The 20,724-nt window shown below is 47.6% G+C and overlaps 1 protein-coding gene across 1 annotated transcript in view; it reads left to right on the top strand.

Moving 5' to 3' along the window:
• Window positions 1–20,295, top strand: part of LGMN (legumain) — a 35,072-nt gene extending 14,777 nt beyond the window's left edge. Inside the window, exons 3-14 of the mRNA XM_027120399.1 lie at window positions 6,003–6,100; window positions 7,222–7,303; window positions 8,529–8,614; window positions 9,788–9,863; window positions 10,485–10,547; window positions 11,554–11,620; window positions 12,458–12,576; window positions 12,663–12,752; window positions 14,522–14,722; window positions 16,567–16,737; window positions 19,386–19,453; window positions 19,731–20,295. Of these exons, the coding sequence (XP_026976200.1) occupies window positions 6,003–6,100; window positions 7,222–7,303; window positions 8,529–8,614; window positions 9,788–9,863; window positions 10,485–10,547; window positions 11,554–11,620; window positions 12,458–12,576; window positions 12,663–12,752; window positions 14,522–14,722; window positions 16,567–16,737; window positions 19,386–19,453; window positions 19,731–19,773 (1,164 nt within the window). The 3' untranslated portion in view covers window positions 19,774–20,295. The remainder of the gene's footprint in view (window positions 1–6,002; window positions 6,101–7,221; window positions 7,304–8,528; window positions 8,615–9,787; window positions 9,864–10,484; window positions 10,548–11,553; window positions 11,621–12,457; window positions 12,577–12,662; window positions 12,753–14,521; window positions 14,723–16,566; window positions 16,738–19,385; window positions 19,454–19,730) is intronic.
• Window positions 20,296–20,724: the final 429 nt, after the last annotated feature.

Here is a 20,724-nt window from a genome sequence, read left to right as displayed (position 1 = left end):
AGCTCAGTGAGGCATCCCCGCAAAGCCCAGACCCAGGGCTTAGCCTCTGCCGTGCTCAGAGCACGTGTCAGGAAGTGGTCATATACACGCAGTGGTAATATACCCTCAAGTGGTAATATCCTCTCAATGAGCAGCCCGTGAGAACCACTTCCCAGCCCCTACCTGGTTTGAAAGTGGACCCCTTGGCAGTGACTAGAACATGCCCAGTATTTAGCCTTTGCTCCAAGCCGGTTATCCTTATTTTGCTTACAGTTGGCCTGAGGTAAGGCAGCACAATCAGTGTCCAGACAGTGGCCTGCACCAGGACATCACGGGATGCATTAGTAAGCCCCGTCGGAACTCCTTACGCAGGCCAGGAAACAAGCTGAGTCAGCAATCTCTGTTCAGTAGTCCAGAGGGCTCTGCCCTTTCTTTAAAGCCTTGCTCAATACCCTCCTCTCACATGGCATCTCGTATGGCATTTCTGTTTTAAGGGGAAAAAATGCATAGAGATCAGATATGTTCCAGGGAATCCATTCAGGTAACCTTTAACACCATCTCCAAGTCATGTGACTTGGCCTAACCCTACCTTTTATCTCTCTTGGGTACCAGTAAATGCTTGACTCCAACCAAAAACCCTTCTGAATTAAGAAAGTTAGAGGCAAGCAAGTAACTCCAAGGACCCAAGAGAGAATCACCGCTTGGCTCTGAGACCACTGTGTGTGGAGGCAGGGCGTAGGGCATGGTCGGGGGCAGGAGATCTGGGTTGGAAGCCATGAGCCCTTCCTGAGCTTGTCCGCATCTGTGAAATGGGCATAAAAACACCTGCCTGTCAAGGTGGTGGTGAGGAGCCAGGCAGTGTAGGGGAGCTACACTGTAGGACAGCTAGCCTGTAGGACAGGCTGAATATATTTTCTAAAATATATGGCCTTATTGAAGCCTATTTTACAGAGCATGTATAATTCACCCATTTCAAGGGCTCAACTCAATGATTTTTTAGTACATTTACCAAGGTGTGCAAACATCACCATAAACCAGTTTTAGAACATCTGCATCTCCCCAGTAAGATCCCTTGGACCAATTTCCCTACCTCCAGGCCGAGGCAACCACTAATACACTTTCTATCTCTGTAAGTTTGCCCTTTCTGAACATTTCACGCTAGTGGAGCCCTGCAACGTGCTGTTTTGTGTATGGCTTCTCTTAGGGTAATGTTTTTGTGGTTATCTGTGTTGTAGCCTGTATCAGTACTTCATTCCTTTTCTTGCCAAATAGTGTTCCATTGTATGGATAAACCACATTTGTTTCTGTTTACCAGTTGATGGACATTTGGGTTGTTTCCATTTTTTTGTCTATTTGAATCGTACGGCTAAGAACATTTGTGTGCAGGTCTTTGTCTATACGGACAAATGTTTTTGTTTCTCTTGTGCAGACACCTAAGAGTAGAAGTTACTGGGTCATATGGTAAATTTATACTTAACTTTTGAAGAAACTGTTAAACAATTTTCCAAAATGGCTGCATCATTTTACATTCCCACAAGTAGTAGATGAAGGTTCCTGGTTTATACTCACCAACACTTGTTACTGTCTGTCTGGCTGTGAAGTGGTATCTCATTGTGGTTTTAATTTGCATTTCCCTAATAACTAATGATCGTGGACATCATCTTTTTATGGGCTTATTAGTATATCTAGTTAAGTGAAATGTTTATTTAAATCATTTATCTATTTTTTTTTTTACGGTACGCGGGCCTCTCACTGTTGTGGTCTCTCCCGTTGCGGAGCACAGGCTCCGGACGCGCAGGCTCAGCGGCCACGGCTCGCGGGCCCAGGCGCTCCGCGGCATATGGGATCCTCCTGGACTGGGGCACGAACCCACGTCCCCTGCATCGGCAGGCGGACTCTCAACAACTGCACCACCAGGGAAGCCCCATTTATCTATTTTTGATTGGACTGATTGTTTTATTGAGGTATAAGAGTTCTCTGCATATTCTAGGTACAAGTCCTCTATCAGATATGTGTTTTGCAGACATTTTCCTCTTACTCTGCTGTTTGTCTTTTCATTTTCTTACTGGTGTTTTTTGAAGCACTCGTTTCTAATTTTGATGACGTCCAGTTTGTCAGTCTTTTCCTTTTATAGACCATGCTTTCGGTATCCTATCTATGACATATCTGCAGTTATAACTCAAGGTTCCAAAGATTTTCTCCTAGGTTATCTTCTAAAAGTTCTATTATTTTAGCCCTTACATTTAAGCCTACGATCCACTTTGAGTTAATTTTTGTATATGGTGTGAAGTGAGGGTCTAAGTTCATCATTTTGCTTACGGATATCCAAATTGTCCCAGCACCATTTGTTGAAAAGACTCTTCTTCCCCAGTGTAGTTTTGAAAACAGGAAGTGAAAGTCCTCCAACTTTCTTTTTTTTCAATATTTTTTTTCACTATTCTAGGTCTTTTGCAGTTCTGTACAAATTTTAGGATCATCTTGTCCATTTCTGCAGAAATCCCTGCTGATCGGTTTTTAAAAATTTTAAGGGTAGTAAGTCTTCTGATCCATGAACATGAGATGTTCCTCTATTTAGATCTTCTTTAATTTCCCTCAGCACTGTTTTATAATTTTCAGTGTACAGGTCTTGCACTTCTTTTTTTTTTTTTTTTCTCGGTACGCGGGCCTCTCACTGTTGTGGCCTCTCCCGTTGCGGAGCACAGGCTCCAGACACGCAGGCTCAGCGGCCACGGCTCACGGGCCCAGCCGCTCCGCGGCATGTGGGGTCTTCCCGGACCGGGGCACGAACCCGTGTCCCCTGCATCGGCAGGTGGACTCTCAACCACTGCGCCACCAGGGAAGCCCTGGATTATTTCTTGATTTTTACTGTTGCAGTGACGCTGTGAGCACTCTCCCATTACACATAGTCTAGGGCAGCGGTCCCCAACCTTTTTGGCACCACGGACCGGTTTCGTGGAAGACATTTTTCCTGCGGAACTCGGGTGAGGGTGGGGGATGGTTCAGGCGGTAATGCGCGCGATGGGGAGCCATGGGGAGCCATGGGGAGCGGCAGATGAAGCTTCGTTGGCTTGCCGGCCACTCACCTCCTGCTGTGCGGCCCAGCTCCTAACAGGCCGCAGACCAGTAGTGGTCTGCGGCCCTGGGGGTTGGGACCCCTGGCCTAGGGTATAGCTTGGAGTAGAATTGCTGGGTTGGAGGGTACATGCTTCAGTCTGATCCAATAATGTCAAGATGTTTTCCCGAGCCCAGTGCCAATGACACTATACTTCCACCATCAATGTTTTAGTTTCCTATTGTTGTTACAAATTACTACAAACTTAGTGGTTTAAAACAATACAAATTTATTATGTTACAGCTTGAGGTGAGAAATCTGAAATGCGTCTCACTAGGTTAAATCAAAGTGTCCAAAGGGCTGCTTTCCTTTCTGGTGATTCTTGAAGAGGTCCATTTTCTTACCTTCTCCAGCTTTTAAAGGCTGCCCACATTCCTTGGCTTGTGGCATCTTCCTCCATCTTCAAAGCCAGCAGTGGCAATCCAGTCTTTCTTACATTATATGCCTCTGACACCAACTTGCCTGCTTCCTTCTTCCACAAATAAGGACCCCTGTGATTACATTTGGCCTGCTGGAATAATCCAGGATAACCTCTTTATTTTAGGGTCAGCTGATTAGCAATCTTAAATCCATCTGCTATCTTAATTCCCTTTTGCCATGAAGTGTAACATATTTACAGGTTCTGGGGATTAGGATTTGGACATCTTTGGGGGGCTGTTATTCATCCTACGGCAGTTGGTGTTTGAGGGTCCTTGTTATTTTATAGAAATGGGGACTTAAACATTTTAATGTGTGGGTGTGTGTGTTTAATATTTAGTAACTTTTAAAAAATCATCTATGTTTAGATTTTCAGCCCCCTACTCTTCCTGGGCCTTTACAGTTTTAATGATTTCTTGATTGTCCCTGTCTGAAGCAATACCACGTTCTGGAGTCAGAATGCCTGGGATCTTTCACTGTGAGCTGTGTGACTTGGACAGGTCACCTCCCCTCCCTAAGCTTTGATTACCTCATCTATGAAATGGGAATAATTATCACATAGAGTTGTTAAGAGAATTAAATGAGATTGTGCATAGAAAGTCTGAGCATAGTGCCTGACAAATAGAAGAAAGTCAATAAATGTATGCGTTTTCATATTTATTCAGTCATCTGTTCATCTAACAGCTCTTGAATGCCAGGTCTTAGACTCACCCACTCAACATTTAGCAGCTGTATTTTGAGCACCCATTGTTTGCTCTAAAGTCCATTTGTGTGGGGCATCTACTGGCAAAATGCTGGGTTTGGTGGTGAGTGAGCTTTATTTTATTTTTTAATTACTTTTTATTGGAGTATAGTTGCTTTACAATGTTGTGTTTCTGCTGTACAGCAAAGTGAATCAGTTATACATATACATACACCCCCTCTTTTTCGGGTTTCCTTCCCATTTAGGTAACCACAGAGCATTGAGTAGAGTTCCCTGTGCTATATAGGAGGTTCTCATTAGTTATCTATTTTATACATAGTAGTGTACGTATGTCAATCCCAATCTCCCAATTCATCCGACCCCCTCTTCCCCCCTTGGTGCCCATACGTTTATTCTCTATATCTGTGTCTCTATTTCTGCTTTGCGTATAAATTCACCTGTACCATTTTTCTAAATTCCACATATGATTGATATTATATGATATTTGTTTTTCTCTTTCTGACTTACTTCACTCTGTATGACAGTCCCTAGGTCCATCCACGTCAGGCAAGCTTTATTTTAATTGATGTGCTGAGAGCTGTGTAGAATATGATCTGTGGAGGCCCAGTTCCTAAAGCCCTCTTCCTTAGAGAGGCAAGTAGATGGGCAAACTGTTTCTTTTATGCTTTGTCCTAGGAAAGACATAATTAAATAAAAGCAGAAAGTTAGGTGACATATTTCCCTTCTGTTCTCAAATGATTTCCATGTCATGGAGTGTAGTATGTGTCATCTGAAAAAGGAAGCAAAGAATGTCTTCACCCTTTTATGGACAAGGAATCACATTAGCAAAGTTTTTCTTTTACCCTTAATATGGTCACCCTTGTTGTTATTTTTTTTTTTAATTAATTAATTTATTTTTGGCTGTGTTGGGTCTTTGTTGCTGCACACGGGCTTTCTCTAGTTGTGGCGAGCAGGGGCTACTCTTCATTGTGGTGCACGGGCTTCTCACTGTGGTGGCTTCTCTTGTTGTGGAGCATGGGCTCTAGGTGCGTGGGCTTCAGTAGTTGTGGCATGCAGGCATCAGTAGTTGTGGCTCGCTCTGGAGTGCAGGCTCGTAGTTGTGGTGCACGGGCTTAGTTGCTCCGTAGCATATGGGAATCCTCCCGGAGCAGGGCTCGAACCTGTGTCCCCTGTGTTGGCAGGTGGATTCTTCTCCACTGTGCCACCAGGGAAGTCCCAACCCTTGTTATTCTTTAAACTAAAAAGCACATCCCTCATTTCAATTCCTGAGCTGAACTTTTGAGTTTTCACTCAGTTCTCTGAACAGCAACTATGGCAGTTAAAGTTACTGGAACCAGAAGAATACTGTGTGATACAGAACTAGCCACTAAGCTTTTAATCTGCTGGTTCATCATTCTAAGTCATTCTGTTCTTCAGACCTAAATCAGTGCTTTCAGGAGACTTTTCTATGGTGTGGAAAATGAAAATAACTTATTCAGGACTTTCAAAGGCCCTTGTTGCCTGTAGATGTGATGGTGGTGGTGTGTATGTGTGTGTGTGTGTGTGTGTGTGTGTGTGTGTAATCCACATATACGCTAACTGCCTGATGAATGAAAGTTTCACGGGGGGTGGATTTTTAAAAATTGAATTGAAAAAGATAAATGAGTGTGTTTTAAAATAATTTAAATACCTGCCCAGTAGGGAGCGGTTCACAGCATATCTTCCATGAGAAGGAACATGTTGGTCATTAGAACACCAAAATTGGCTTCCTTCCGGGAAAAATCTAACACTTGGCAAAACCACTTCTCCCAGGCCGATGCGTGCCACGCCTACCAGATTGTTCACCGAAATGGGATTCCTGATGAGCAGATCGTCGTGATGATGTATGATGACATCGCTAACTCTGAAGAGTGAGTAGGGAGTGCTTTGAACTTGATGGTGAGGAACTTCAGGGCATTTTATTTTTATTTTATTATTATTATTTTTTTGCGGTACGCGGGCCTCTCACCGCCGCGGCCTCTCCCGTTGCGGAGCACAGGCTCCGGATGCGCAGGCCCAGCGGCCATGGCTCACGGGCCCAGCCGCTCCACAGCATGTGGGATCCTCCCGGACCGGGGCACGAACCCGTGTCCCCTGCATCGGCAGGCAGACTCTCAACCACTGTGCCACCAGGGAAGCCCCAGGGCATTTTAAAAAATGCACACAGACCCTCAGGAATCCTTAGATCAGCGGCCTAACATTAGAATATAAACAGACTCCCGGATGAAGTTCCACATGGTGCTTCATCTAGAGCTTTGACCATATCTTGGTGGGACCCAGCAATGGCGGGGACATAGGAAATGGTGGTGAAGGTCCTTGGGCTGGGGCTTTGGAAGGATTTAAAGCATGAGTTCCCTCTCAGCTTGGGGAACTGACTCATCATTGGGTTCTGTGGTGCTTGTTCCTAAGCTCTGAGCAGGGACGCCTCAGAGGCCCTGTACACAGAAGGCTCAATTGTATCTTAGAATACATTGGAGCATCTAGCCCACTCTAGTCTCCCAGCTCCTTGTATGGGTACTAACCCTAACCCTATCCAGTCTCCCAGCTCCTTGGTTCCCAGACTGTGGCCCTGTACTGTGATCACGTTAATAGCTCATAATCCATCCTGAGCTTTAACACCTAAGCTCTTGTTTTCTGTTCTGTCTTTTTCTGAAAGTAGTTTTGCTCTGAGAGATCTCTTGATGACATCTTGTCTCCAAGATGCAATCTGGTGTCCAGCAGGAAGCCAGGCACACAGGGGCCTGGGTCCCTGTCCTCGGTTTGCAGAGCTCAGTCCTTCGCTGCCCCTGCCAGGAACTCAGGAGTTGTGGGACACCGAGACCCCCGAGCTGCTAAAAGCACAAACACGTTGGTGACCTCAGAGGCAATGAGGAATGTCTGTGACAACCACGGTCGTTTAGTATTTTAAAGCGTAACAGGGGCGTATTCACGAAGACATAGATTTCAGAGATACGTCAAATTGTGTGCTTCACTCGTGTCCTTTGATTTTCAGCAATCCCACCCCAGGAATTGTGATCAACAGGCCCAACGGCTCAGACGTGTACGAGGGGGTTCTAAAGGACTACACGGGCGAGGTGAGGTGCATCACGGGGTCAGAGCCAGCGGGGTCTGCTGTTTCATTTCAGTGATGATTTTTCCCTCTTTCTTGTACTTCTGGGATCAGAACCTCATTAGACTGATTTCTGGTTAATGTTTCATGTTTGTATTAAGATTTGTGCTTGAGGTGTAATTTCTGAGAATTTTGAAAGAAAGCAGAGGGAAAAAAAAGGACGTTAGTTGTAGTCTACTGATCCTTAGTTTCTAATCTTGTTGTACTTTAAGCCTCATAATAGATTTCCTTCCATAATACCTGATTTTCTTAGGATATTGCCAGTGATCTGATTATAGATTATCCGTGCCCTTTTCTGAAAATCAATTTTCTCAGCATCAGCCCTAGTTACAAAATATATCTCTAAATTTTGTAAGATAGTTTTTCATTAATCATTATAGTATATAACTTCCAGAACATTACATGCTTTCCAGTCGATTGAGGCTGTATACATTGACACGTTTTTAAAAGCACCATTATGACTTCAGCCTCATGGATTTCAGAGTCTCTTTTTCGTAATGTCAGAGGGATCGAAACTAATATTCCTTGTGACAGAGAAAGTCTGAAGTTTAGCAGTTCTTTCAGTTTTATTTTTCTCTTTTAAATTCAAGAACATTTAAATCAGACACATCATACGTGTCGTATAGATGATTCCATTTTTATAAAATTGTTTCTATATAGTTATATAGGGAAACATTTGGAATTTAAGTGGTGGGATTTTTGATGTTTTTTTTTCCTTGTGCTTTTCTGTATTACATTTTTTTAACGATTGCATATCCATTTTACAAAATCCCCTTTAAGGACGTTGAGTGTCCTTGGGAACTGGCCTTTTAGGAGGCAAGCTGGTTGCAAAGGTCGGCGCTGATGTTTCTGCCGCCCGCTTTGCTGTCTCTCTGAGGCAGCGTGCTCTTCCTCTGCTCTTTGCCCCTACCTAACGACACCTTTGGGTTTCTCCACATGAACTTTATAACGGTTAAGAAGGAATGGCAGGCTTGCTGAGTTGGCATCAGCCAAAGACAAGATGATACTTGAGACGAGGTCATGCACATGCCCAGGAAACACTGAATCTTTCTTGGTTGCAAAGTGTTTGCCCTTAAACCTTAAGCCTTGGAGGTATGTGGACGGTGGCCCGGGCCCTCTGCGACAGACTCAGCAAACGCACTGATTTGGAGTGACAGCTGCATCTGATTTCAACTCCCCATTCTTTGTAGGATGTCACCCCGCAAAACTTCCTTGCTGTGTTGAGAGGTGACGCAGAGGCAGTGAAGGGCAAAGGATCTGGAAAGGTCTTGAAGAGGTAATGTCTGTTTTATGGCTGTCACACTTTTCTGAATGACGTGGTACTCCAGAACTGAGAATTCGAACAGGCCTTGCCCTTTGTTCCCAGACTATTTACCTGTGAGAGATGGCAGCGTGGGGACCTTTGCCCTGACAGGCTGCACAGACCTGGTGGCTTCTTTCGGCAGCCCATTTCTGTAACGAATTAACCCTGTGATCCAGGGTCCCTGGTTAGTCTTAGTGAAATGTTCCCCATCACTTCAACCTGCTAGTTTTGTTATCTGTGGATCCTGGTGCTGGTCGGTTCCACTACCAGGGGAACACGCCAAGACAGGCATGAGGCTCTGTGGCCAATCAGGTTGTAGGGCCCCCGCCCTGCCTCCTGCCGCCCCTGTGCTCTGATGGCGGGTCAGCCCAGTGGGAGGAGGACATTTGTAAGTTCAGAGCAAACCTCCGTATGGGAGAAAACTCATCCCATTGCTTGCCCTGTTGGCTGTGGGTTAGAGATGTCTTGTTTAGCATCTCTTTATGCAGCATTTTGACGTGATGTCAGGGACCTTAGGAGCATGACTTCAGAGAGTCTCAGGTACTTGGCAAATGGTGCTGTTTCCCTTATGCCCAAGGGGAGGCCTGGGCACAAGTAGCTCGTGTGAGTTAGAGCAGAGGCGGACATCTGCGCGGGATGAAGCAAATTGCCTCCGAGTGAGTTACTGCATCTCTGCAACCTTGAAGCAGGGCCCTCTGAGTGGAAGCCTGGTGAGGGGGTGCAGGTGGGTGTCCCAGGCCGTGTGCAGGCCGAGGGGCCCGGAGAGGCAGTCAGAGCTGCAGGACCGTGCTTGGCGGTGTGTCCTGGCTCCCTTACTTGTTTCGGAGAGATCTGGTGGCACAGAGTGGCCGCCCGGGATGAGGCCCTGTTGCCAGAGGCCTTGCTGTCCAGATCACCCTGGGCTGTCTGCCAAGCACCCTCCCGGCCGTGATTGAGATCCTCCAGGCTCTGGGACGCGCCTCGTGGTTCAGAACGGCACCCAGCGGGAGCAGAGGAAACAGGCTGGGCGGCGGGCTCCTGGGCTCCTCCTCCCACCTGGCTGGGAGACTGTAACCTCAGACCTCTCCTGAGTTTTTTGATTGGGGTGGCATTTCAGTCCAGACGGTCCACTTGGACTCTCATGCTCGTGTGCGTGTCTCTTGGCAGTGGCCCCCGGGACCACGTGTTCGTTTACTTCACTGATCACGGAGCCATTGGAATACTGGTGTTTCCTAATGACGATGTGAGTTTTTCTTAATGTTTTAAAGACAAGCTGGGGGGAACTCTCTGGCGGTCCACACTGTCACTGCCGAGGGCCCGGGTTCAATTCCTGGTTGGGGGACCCACAAGCCATGTGGTATGGCCAAAAAAAAAAAAAAAAAAAAAACAAGCTGGGAGAATGGGAAACAAAACCTCAGTGTTGGCAGGCCACCTGTGATGTGTGTCTCTAACATCCTACAGCGTAGGTTCGTATGTGGCCGCTGAGGGTGAGGTCACATTTCGCAGCTTGCAATCTATCCAGAGGCATCTCTTCTGGCAGGTTTTCCCTGCGTGTCTCCTGACATCACAGCATGAGTCGCTGTCCCTGAACTTGGGTGCAGTGCACTAGACGCAGTCATAGAACACAGTCCCTGAATGCTCCGGACAAAGTGATGAGGAAGCACATCTGCTTCCCCTTTTTATTATGTGATTAAAGCCCTCCATGATGTTCTGGGATAATGCTGTTCAGCACGATTATTTAGAAATCTCTCAGGATTTCTAAATAAGAATTTATAAAGCATCATTAAGACTTGATTAGTGGGTTATCCAGCAAATGGTTTCTCTTGATGTGTTTGGTCTGAATGTCCATATTCTTACCTTTCAGCTTCACGTCAAGGACCTGAGTGAGACCATCCATTACATGCACAAACACAAGAAGTACCAAAAGGTAATGTCAGTGCTTGGGGTGCCCTTGGGGGAGGAATGTGAGGGATGCAGTGGAAGCAAAGCCCATGGTTCTTCGACAGGCCTCCTAGCTCTGGATGGGCTGTGTGTTTTGGAAAGGGTGTCCTTTCAATCAGTCTTGACCTCTGGTCTCCCAGGATTAGCTTTTTGTGATTCTACAGCTTCAGCTGTTATATCAGAATCACTGGCGACCTTGTTAAAGTACAGTGTGGGCCCCAGCCCCAGAATTTGGCTCAGTTGTTCTGGGGAGAGGCCTGCGGGTTTGCCTTTCTGAGTTTTCAGGTGATACTGATGCTGCTGGACTAGGGACCACACTTTGAGGACTACTGTTTCTAGGGCTGTCACCAATCTGGGGCAGCTGGGGAGGAAAATACCACCTTCTTATTTTCCCTTTGGCCCTCTCTGGCCCCCGCGCCTTTTTTTTTTTTTTTTTTTTGGTGGTACGCGGGCTTCTCGCTGCTGTGGCCTTTCCCGGACCGGGGCACGAACCCATGTCCCCTGCATCGGCAGGCGGACTCCCAACCACTGCGCCACCAGGGAAGCCCTCTCTGGCCCCTTTTGCACCCTGTGTGGAACCTGTGTAGCTTAGGTGTGTATGTGTTAGTAACGTGTTTTGCTCTTGGAAACTGCTCCCGGCGTTGGATGGCAGATCAGTTTTCCTTAGCATCACCTATGGCTCCATATTTTTCTGCATTATTTCAGCTAATAGATCATTTTATTCTATTAGTCATGCATAAATTTGGGTCCTTCTGGTTTGTATGACAACAGCTTCTATAGCCTCTGCTTCTTACAGCAGAGATGCCTTCCAAAAGCAAAAGTGAAAGACTCTTAAGAAACACGTCACCCCAAAAAAGATGTTAAAAAAAAAAAAAATCTATTTCACCCTTCCAAAAAAGAAACACGTCAAGAGAGTGGGCAAAGTCAAAGTAGCATTTACGAGAGGCCTGTGCCTGGACGGGGTGAGTTCACCTGTCTCATTCACCTCCCAGATGGTGTTCTACATTGAAGCCTGCGAGTCTGGGTCCATGATGAGCCACCTGCCCCCCAACATCGATGGTAGGTGGTGGGAACACTGGCCTCTGAGCCGGGCTGGGTGAGCACCTTGCTACATGGTGCAATTGGACATTCTCTGAATCTGCCCATGGGAAGAACCAAGTGTCTTACATAAGCCAGGCCTAGGCCAGCCTAGTGCTTGGAAGTAGGGGGATACCTGAGGGCAGCTCTGAGCTTCTTCTTCTCCTGGAGGATTAGTGGTCAGGGGATGAAGGGATGGAAGCTCTTGATGTGAACTCTGTAGTGCTCTGCCGGGTTCTAGTAGGGCTACTTAAGACCAAGATCACAGTCTTTGGACCAGCCTCTGTCCTTTGAGATGTGTTGCTTGCTGGCTCTCTGATCTTGGGCAGGTGACTTACCCTCTTGGACCCTCAGATTTACTCATCTGTAAAATGGGGATAAAGACAGTGTCTGTTAGGAGAGTTACATTTTAAGCGATGACATCTGTCCAGCATAGTTCTGAGCCCATGGTAGCTAGGTAGTAAATGGTAGGGATTTCATATGTTCAGTCCATCTAAGTGTTTCTTTAATGAATGTTCACTTTCTGTGGAAATGAAATGAGGTCCATGTCCTTCAAGATTCCAGAGCTACTCAGATCTGTTAGCACTATCTAACAGTGTCTATCAGCTGGCTTCTCTTTTTCCACGTTTAGTTTTAGATGAGTTACTGAAACTCAGTGAACAGGGCTGGATACAAGGAGGTCTCCCTGCCCTCCCTGAGCTGATCATAGGTGACCTGCTTTGATTGCACTAGGAAAGGAGGAGGAACTCAAGCCTCAAGTGGAATCCGCAGACAGCCGAGAATAAAACACGACTGAAATGTGTCTTTAATTCCTCGTAGTTTATGCAACTACTGCTGCCAACCCCAGGGAGTCGTCCTATGCGTGTTACTACGATGAGGCGAGGTCCACGTTCCTGGGGGACTGGTATAGTGTCAACTGGATGGAAGACTCGGACGTGGTGAGACATCCGGGGGCCGGCTGCTTAGCTGAGGCTTAGCTGTCAGCTGCGATCGTCAAAGGACTCGACTGTTTTCATTTTCGCAGGAGGATCTGACCAAGGAGACCCTCCACAAGCAGTACCAGCTGGTGAAGTCCCACACCAACACCAGCCACGTCATGCAGTATGGAAACAAGGTGAGGAGGGGAGCCTCGCACTTCTGATGATGCCTCAAGTCTCAGTCTGACTCACCGGGGTCGTTTCTCTGCCGGTGAAGAGAAACGGGATCCATCCGGGTGAGGAACGGCTGAGGCAGGGCTGGCTCTGCCTCTCATGGCCGCTCCATCCTGGAGATCCCGCCTGTGCTTTGGAATCAGACTTAGGTTCAAACTCACAAAGTTGTGAGATTTTGGGCAACCTACCTGGCCTCTCTGAAACCTCTGTGTTTCCTCCTTGGTCAAAGCCCTAGTGCACAAGGTGATAAGGAGCAAAAAGAAGGGGGTCCGTCACGTGCACCAAGCACACAGTGAGAGTTCACTGAGTCGAAAGCTTCTCCTGTGAGTTCTGTGGCTTTGCCCCGTAGAACCCCACACCCTGAGTCCTCCGGGGTCCAGCCTTCCTGCAGTTGCAGGATGTTATCTTGACCCTTTGGCTATAAATTCGAGACTTTTACCCCCCTACCCCCCACCCCCCCAGCTACGTTCAGAAGGGGCCTAGGTGGTAAAGTAGGTCAGTCCATCAGGGCTGTCCGGACAGAGGTCATAGCAGGTGGCTGCTGAAGGCTTGGGCCTCAGGTGCCACCCCTGGGGCTAGCCCTCGGGATGTGTGCAGGGCTTCCAGTACTCTGTATGACCAGACATCACCCCTCAGGTGGCCTGCCACCAGCTGAGAGCTCGCCAGCTGAGTTCTGTTCCTTTGATGTGAGCATTGGCCTTCTAGAAGACCTTGTGAGCAGTCAGTCCAGCTATTCCCTTCAGCACTTCTCGGGCAGAGTGTCGATTGGAGGGCCCGGGGGCCAACAGGGCAGTCACAGGCCACGAGAAGTGCACTCAGGATGCCGTGGGCTTGGTCAGGCTTTTGAGGGGGGGTAGTGGGGAGGTAGAGCAGCGAGAAGGCCAGGGAAAGGTAATTCAGAGGGGGCAGGGTCAAAGGTGGCGCTGCCCCAGCTTTGTCGGGGGACTGGAGGGAGGGAGGGTACCAGCCACAACTCTTCTGCCCTGAGCTTTCTCTTCTCTTTACAATTTCCTCGGCATTAGCCACGTCTGCCCTTGGTACAGGAGGTATGAAGGATCTTTTCTAAGCATTGTGTTTCTCTATGCGTGTGCGTATGTTTTAATTTTTGTTTTAGAACTGTTTCTAGATTAGCGCCGCTTGGCTTAGGAACATGACTGCTTGTAGCATTTCTTTCCCTCTGAATCGGGATCCAGTCTGCAGTGACCCCTGCAGGCAAACACAGCCAGGCAGTCGGGCCCGTTTGTTAGGCCCTGATGCCAAGTCGGCCCCGCCCCTCGGTGGCCTTAGCTCTGCCCATCTCAGTGGACCCAGACCTCAGCTCTGACCTGGACAGATGCTCTGCACCTTCCTTCTGCTGGGCACTAGGGGCAGGCGGGTGAGCGTGGAGGGGTGAGCACAACCCAGGGTCACCCCTGGCTGAAACGACTCTGGTATGAGCGTGGCGGAACTGGGTAGCGGTTCTGCTGCAGAGGATGCCAGGCAGCTTCGAAGTTCATCATCGGTGGATTTCAGGTAGTCAAATGCATTGCCTCGCCCGCTGCTGAAGACCAAGCGCGTGCTTTCAGGCTGCGATTGTGACCCTTCAGTGGTCCTGAAACCACGTGCGGGGAGCTGTGGACTCCAGGACCCAAGGGACGTTTGGCACATCTGCCCCTCCCACTCAAACTGACTCTCTCTCTCTCTCTCTCTCCCCCCACCCCCTCGCCCGCTCCCTCTCCCCCTCCCTCCCCAGTCCATCTCTGCCATGAAGTTGATGCAGTTTCAGGGTCTGAAACACAAAGCTAGTTCTCCCATCTCCCTGCCCCCAGTCAAACACCTTGACCTCACTCCAAGCCCCGAGGTGCCCCTCACCATCATGAAAAGGAAACTGATGAGCACCAATGACCTGCACGAGTCCAGGCGTCTCGTCAAGAAGATCGACAGGCAGCTGGAGGTAAGTGGTGGCGAAGCTGCGGCTCCCAGCCTTGCCGGGCAGCGTGTGCGAGTCCTGTCTCTGCCTCCTGACCATAAATCCGTGTTGGTGGGAGCCAAGTGACAGAGCTCTGGGGTCACCCTCCTCCTGCCACACTGGGGGTACATGGGAAAGGAAACCAGGCTTTGTACTCGTTGTAAAATGGACATGAGTGAGCAGGGCAGTGGCCAGCTTCATTAGTAAACTGGCCTTGACCTCTTTGGAAGCAGGAAGCAAAGAGAGGGAGCCTGTCTCCTGCCAAGAAGCCACGGCATATGGGTGTTTCCTCTTTTACACCTAGTTGCTTACAAGACATTTTTATTTTGCTGCTTGGTGAGTTAGTAGCTAATCATATTTAAAAACAAAAATCCAGTCCACAAAAAATTTCTGCTGCCTTAGGAAATCATAGTCACGGCCCCAAATTCTTCCTAAAATGCTTGAGCAATCTTTTACGATGACTGGGTTTGTTTTCAGCAGCTCATCAGTTTGTTTGCAACTGGCCAAATTTCTTTTCAAATTCTAGCTGTGTGGCTAGAACCACCAGGCGTGTACTCACGAGATGCTGGGCGAAGACTGTCCATTCAACAAAGCCAGCTGTGTAGACTCTATCCCCTCATCAGCGCAGCACAGGGGCTGATGTGCTGGGATACAGCCTGAATTTTCTAGGAAAGAAAAAAAAAAAATCTGTGTGATCTGTCTTAAAGTCGTATATCTCATAATCCTGACAGCTAGCAATCCTACACGTGGTACATTAACCAGGATGGGGTTTTTGTTGTAGTTGTTGGTACCACAGTGTAATACAACAGTTCTCATATTTCTTTGCTCTCGGACCTCTTTACGCTCTTAAAATTATTGATCCCAAAGAGCTTTTGTTGGTGTGGGTTACAGCAACATTTACTGTGTTAGAAATGAACACTGAGATTTTTAAAATAGTAACTCACTTAGAAATAACAATAAACCCATTTTGTGTTAATATATTTTTTATGAAAAAGAATTATTTTCTAAAATAAAAACAATTTGGGTGAGAAGAGTGGCATCACTACGCTTTTGCAAATCTGTTTTCTGCCTGGCGTCATGGAAGACAGCTGGGTCATCGTACCTGGGTCTGCACTCACTGTTGGGCCCTTTTGTTCTGGTTGAAATATATAAAGAAAATATAACCTTACACAGATACATAGTTGGGAAAGGGAGGACATTATGGAGCCCCCAAGAAGCCTGGGGGACCCCCGTGGTCCTGGACCACATGTTGAGACCCGCTGGTCTGGCGCACCGGGGGCAGGGAGCATTCGGGCATGAATGGAACAAACTCTGGCTGGGGAGCGGGAGGGTCAGGGGACTCGATTGAAAGTTTTGGTTGACATGGAAGCAGCTTTCTCCTTAATGATGCTGGTTTTCATTATCTGGGAAGAAAATGATGTCCACCCTTTGCATCCTTCTGTCTAAGCATCTGATGGTTTCCAGAACGGACAGAGGTGCCTGTGAACACATAGCACCGCTTATGGGACAACAGTCTGCTTTGGGGCACAATTTCTACATGCCCTCCCGCACCCCCCACTTCCTTAGCCTGGGCCATACCTGCTCTTCGGGTATTCAGATTTAAATGCTTCCATCGTGCCCGAAGATCCCTAAAAGGCAAGGTATTCCTGAAGGGTTCCAGCTGTAACCGAAGCCTCGCGTGTGCACCTTTGGCCGCAGCAAGCATCTGTTGGCATCTCTTTCAACATACTGGGGTGGAGGCTCTATGAAAGAAGCATCTAACTGGTCCAGGGTTCCAGGAGAGACTACGTTAAGTAAGATACATTTGGAAAAGATGTGTTTCTTCACAGGTCAGAAATGTCATTGAGAAGTCAGTGCGGAAGATTGTCGCCTTGATCTCAGGGTCCGATGCCGAGGTAGACAGGCTCCTGTCCCAGAGAGCCCCGCTCACGGCGCACGACTGCTACCAGGCAGCCGTGTCGCACTTCCGCACGCACTGCTTCAACTGGCACAACCCCACGGTAAGTCCGGACCCTGGGGCTGCCGACCTCTGCATCCTGCCTTCCGTGGGCCAACTAGCTTGGCCTTCCTCTGCATCTTAAACCCCAAACCTGAGTTAGTACTGTCCACTGGGAATCACATCAGGTGCATTGCCTTGTAGAAGGTTCCATCTTGTAGAAGAAGCAACAGGCTCATTCAGGGGCCTTTGGTGGGGATGCGAGAGGAGAAAAGTCATCCAAAATCACTGACCCTAAATCTTGGCCCCAGACACTCTGAACTGTCCCAGTGGCTGGGAGAGCTTACCAGTCATAGACCATTCAACTGCTATTTCCATTGGCCTTTGAAGGGGACTTCCTTCCCTTCACACTGTGCCGTCCCTGCCAAACCCCACCCCTCCGCCCTGCCCCTCACACCAGCCACGCAGGTTTTCTCCCTTCTGGGTCTGTTCCGACCTCTTCCCCAGATTTGTTGTTGAAGCAGGCCCTGGCCCATGGAGGAGAAGAAAGGACCTAGTTTCTGCAGATTGTCGAATGTCAGGGTTGGAAGGTACCTAAAAAGCCTCCTTTCTGGCCAGTACTTACATGATGCTTGGCTCCTTATAGGGGAGGGGTTAGCAAACTGTGGCCCGCAGGCCCGTTCCTGCCCACAGCCTGTTGGGTTTTTCCCCCCCACAGCCTGTTTTTATAAATAAAGTTTTATCAAAACACAGCCACACTCAGTCACATAGCTTTCACCCTGCAGCAGAGTTGAGTAGTTCACGCAGCCTACAAAGCCTCAAATATTTATTGTCTCGCCCTTGACAGAAAAGTTTGCCAAGTCCTGCTTTAGACCCATGCTCTTCGGTAACAGTAGTCACTAGCCTCCCGCGGCTCCTTAAACTTGAATTTAAATTGATTAGGGATTGACATATACACGCTACAATATATAGAATAGGTAACTAAAAGAACCTACTAAATAGCACAGGGAACGCTACTCAATACTCTGTAATGACCTATATGGGAAAAGAATCTGAAAAAGAATGGATATATGTGTATGTGTAACTGACTCACTTTGCTGTACAGCAGAAACTAGCACAACATTATAAAGCAACTCTACTCCAGTAGAAGAAAATTAATTTAAAATAAAGAAATAAATGGATTAAAATGAAACCAAACGTAAAAGTCAGTTCCTTAGCTGCAGTAGCTACACTTCCCGTGTTTAGGAGACACGTGTGGTGAGCGGCTACTGAATTGAGAACGTTATAGAACATTTTCATTGTTGCAGAAAGTCCTCTCTGGGCCATGACGTGCAGACCATGGTCATCCTCAGATGCTTCTGAGGATGGAGTGCTGGGCACTTGGGAGATAGCTCTCCATTATTAAGAGGCTCTTAATTTTATTTTTCATTTATTTAACAAAGCATTCTCTTTATTTAATGACTTTTTAAAATTCCCATTTATTTAACAAATACTTAATCCTCTGGTGTTACATTTTTTGCCTGCTGGAATCACAGAAGGTAAACACCCCCAGTTATTTCCATCTTAGTTGCCATCTGTTTGGCAATCACTTACCATCTGTCTCCCTCACCGCTGTGTCCCAGACTAAAAGCCAGGCTGCCAGGGGGAGGTCCGAGTTAACAGAGGGGAGCAGGGCCAGGGGGTTCTCGTCCAGGAGTCCTTACCTGGGCTTGAGGGTGCTGCCAATCCTGGGCACATGTGCATTTTTTTTTTTTTTTTTTTTTACATCTTTATTGGAGTATAAATGCTTTACAATGGTGTGTTAGTTTCTACTTTATAACAAACTGAATCACTTATACATATACATATGCTCCCATATCTCTTCCCTCTTGCGTCTCCCTCCCTCCCACCCTCCCTATCCCACCCCTCCAGGCGGTCACAAAGCACCGAGCTGATCTCCCTGTGCCATGCGGCTGCTTCCCACTAGCTATCTATTTTACATTTGGTAGTGTATATATGTCCATGCCTCTCTCTCACTTTGTCACAGCTTCCCCTTCCCCCTCCCTACATCCTCAAGTCCACTCTCTAGTAGGTCTGTGTCTTTATTCCTGTCTTACCCCTAGGTTCTTCATGACTTTTTTTTTTCTTAAATTCCATATATATGTGTTAGCATACGGTATTTGTCTTTCTCTTTCTGACTTACTTCACTCTGTATGACAGACTCTAGGTCCATCCACCTCATTACAAATAGCTCAATTTCATTTCTTTTTATGGCTGAGTAATATTCCATTGTATATATGTGCCACATCTTCTTTATCCATTCATCTGATGATGGACACTTAGGTTGTTTCCATCTCCTGGCTATTGTAAATAGAGCTGCAATGAACATTTTGGTACATGACTCTTGCATTTTTCTTACGAGATGGTCCATTAGTCTCACCAGGTAATCTAAAGGTGGGAGGGGATCCCTGACTCAGTAAAGGTTAAGAACCGTTGGTGTAATTTTTTTTTTCTTTTTTTATGACTGCACCAGGCAGCTTGTGGGATCTTAGCTCCCCAACCAGGGATCGAATCTGGGCCCTCAGCAGTGAAAGTGTGGAGTCCTAACCACTGGACTGCCAGGGAATTCTCAGGAAACACTGGTCTAGTTGCTTTACATATTCCCATGTTAGGAGCTGATCGTGTTATAAAATGATGATGTTTGATCGTGCTTTTTGGTTTGTTTTCCTCTAGTACGAGTATGCTTTGAGACATTTGTACGTGTTGGTCAACCTGTGTGAAAACCCTTATCCAATTGACAGGTAACCCTGCACCTGGCATTTAAAGAGTCGGTCTCCTTCTGAAAGCAGAAGGGCACATGTAGCACTGCTGTCCTCTTCTGCACCTGGGCACTTTGCTTCTACCGGCTTCTGCCGGCTTCTACCTCTCACTGTAGACGAATTCAAAATAGATGCATCCCCAGGGTTGCTGGGTTGGGTGGGTCTGTCATACATGTTCCATGGTGGGTTCTGTTCATCTTCATTTCTTCAGAGTTGACCAACTTCGGGTTCAACAACTTCTTCTTCCCGTTTCTTACAGAATAAAATTGTCCATGAACAAGGTATGCCTTGGTTACTACTGAAATGCTGTCGACGCTTTTCTGAATGTGAACACGTCCCTTAGAATGTGTGCTGATCAGAGACGGAAGAGCTGGGGCCAGAGGGAGGCTCCCCCCGCGGCTGCAGGCCCTCCCGGGGATGTGATCAGGCCACGCGGGCCGCACTCCAGGCCTCCCCCAGGATGGCTTGCTCACCTCTACCTACTTCCCCAGCTCCTACAGGTCCTGTGTATCCTCTGAAAAACCCACAGATGTGGGAGGCTAAATCTCTGCACTGAGAAAGGTGCGTTTGCTTTTTAAGAGGGTTTTTTTGCCCACACCTTTCACGGAGCGACACGTTCACTGGGGCTTCTGCAGCCAGTGAAACAGTCTTCGAGGAATTTGAAGTCAGAACCTCTTAAGTCTTTACAGTGATTTTATGGGAGAGGGACATAAACCCCAAATGGAAAACTATTTTTAGAAAACAGTATAATTTTTGATTGCTTTTGTATTTTATTTGTCAATGATGGACAAGTCTGAAAAATAAAGATTTATAACTGAATCCGAGTATGAATTTCAGGTCCCCGACTTTGTAGTCTGTGCTCCTGGCCCCTCCTGGTGGGGTCCGCTCCCCATCTGTGTCTTCCAGCCTCCCCTCTCCCACACCGCCACCTGCCACTTTGTTCTCCCTGCTCCCCCGACCGCCTGGACTTTTCAGCCTCCTGTGCCTTTGCTCCTTGCTGTGCCTTGTGCCCTGGAGTGCCTTTCCCTCCATCTGACCCATCCTCAAGGTGTATCTGAAAGTGCCCTGTCTTCCTCAGCTTCCTTCTCTCCCACACACAAAAGTCCCCTCTCCTCTGTCCACCGGCATTTGCGTTTTCCTTGGGGCTTTTCCAGCACTTGTAGGTGTGCCCTTACACCACGCCTGGGGGCTGGGAGGTTATCTAAGCTCCTCTGAGGGCACAGGCTGCCTGCCTTGTCTTTGTTTCCCTTGGC

This window comes from Aethalodelphis obliquidens, unplaced genomic scaffold, assembly GCF_003676395.1.
Source record: "Aethalodelphis obliquidens isolate GAN/ISIS:26980383/991018 unplaced genomic scaffold, ASM367639v1 scaffold21, whole genome shotgun sequence".
In the NCBI taxonomy this organism is placed as follows: domain Eukaryota; kingdom Metazoa; phylum Chordata; class Mammalia; order Artiodactyla; family Delphinidae; genus Aethalodelphis; species Aethalodelphis obliquidens.
This window is presented reverse-complemented; position numbering and strand designations above follow the sequence as displayed.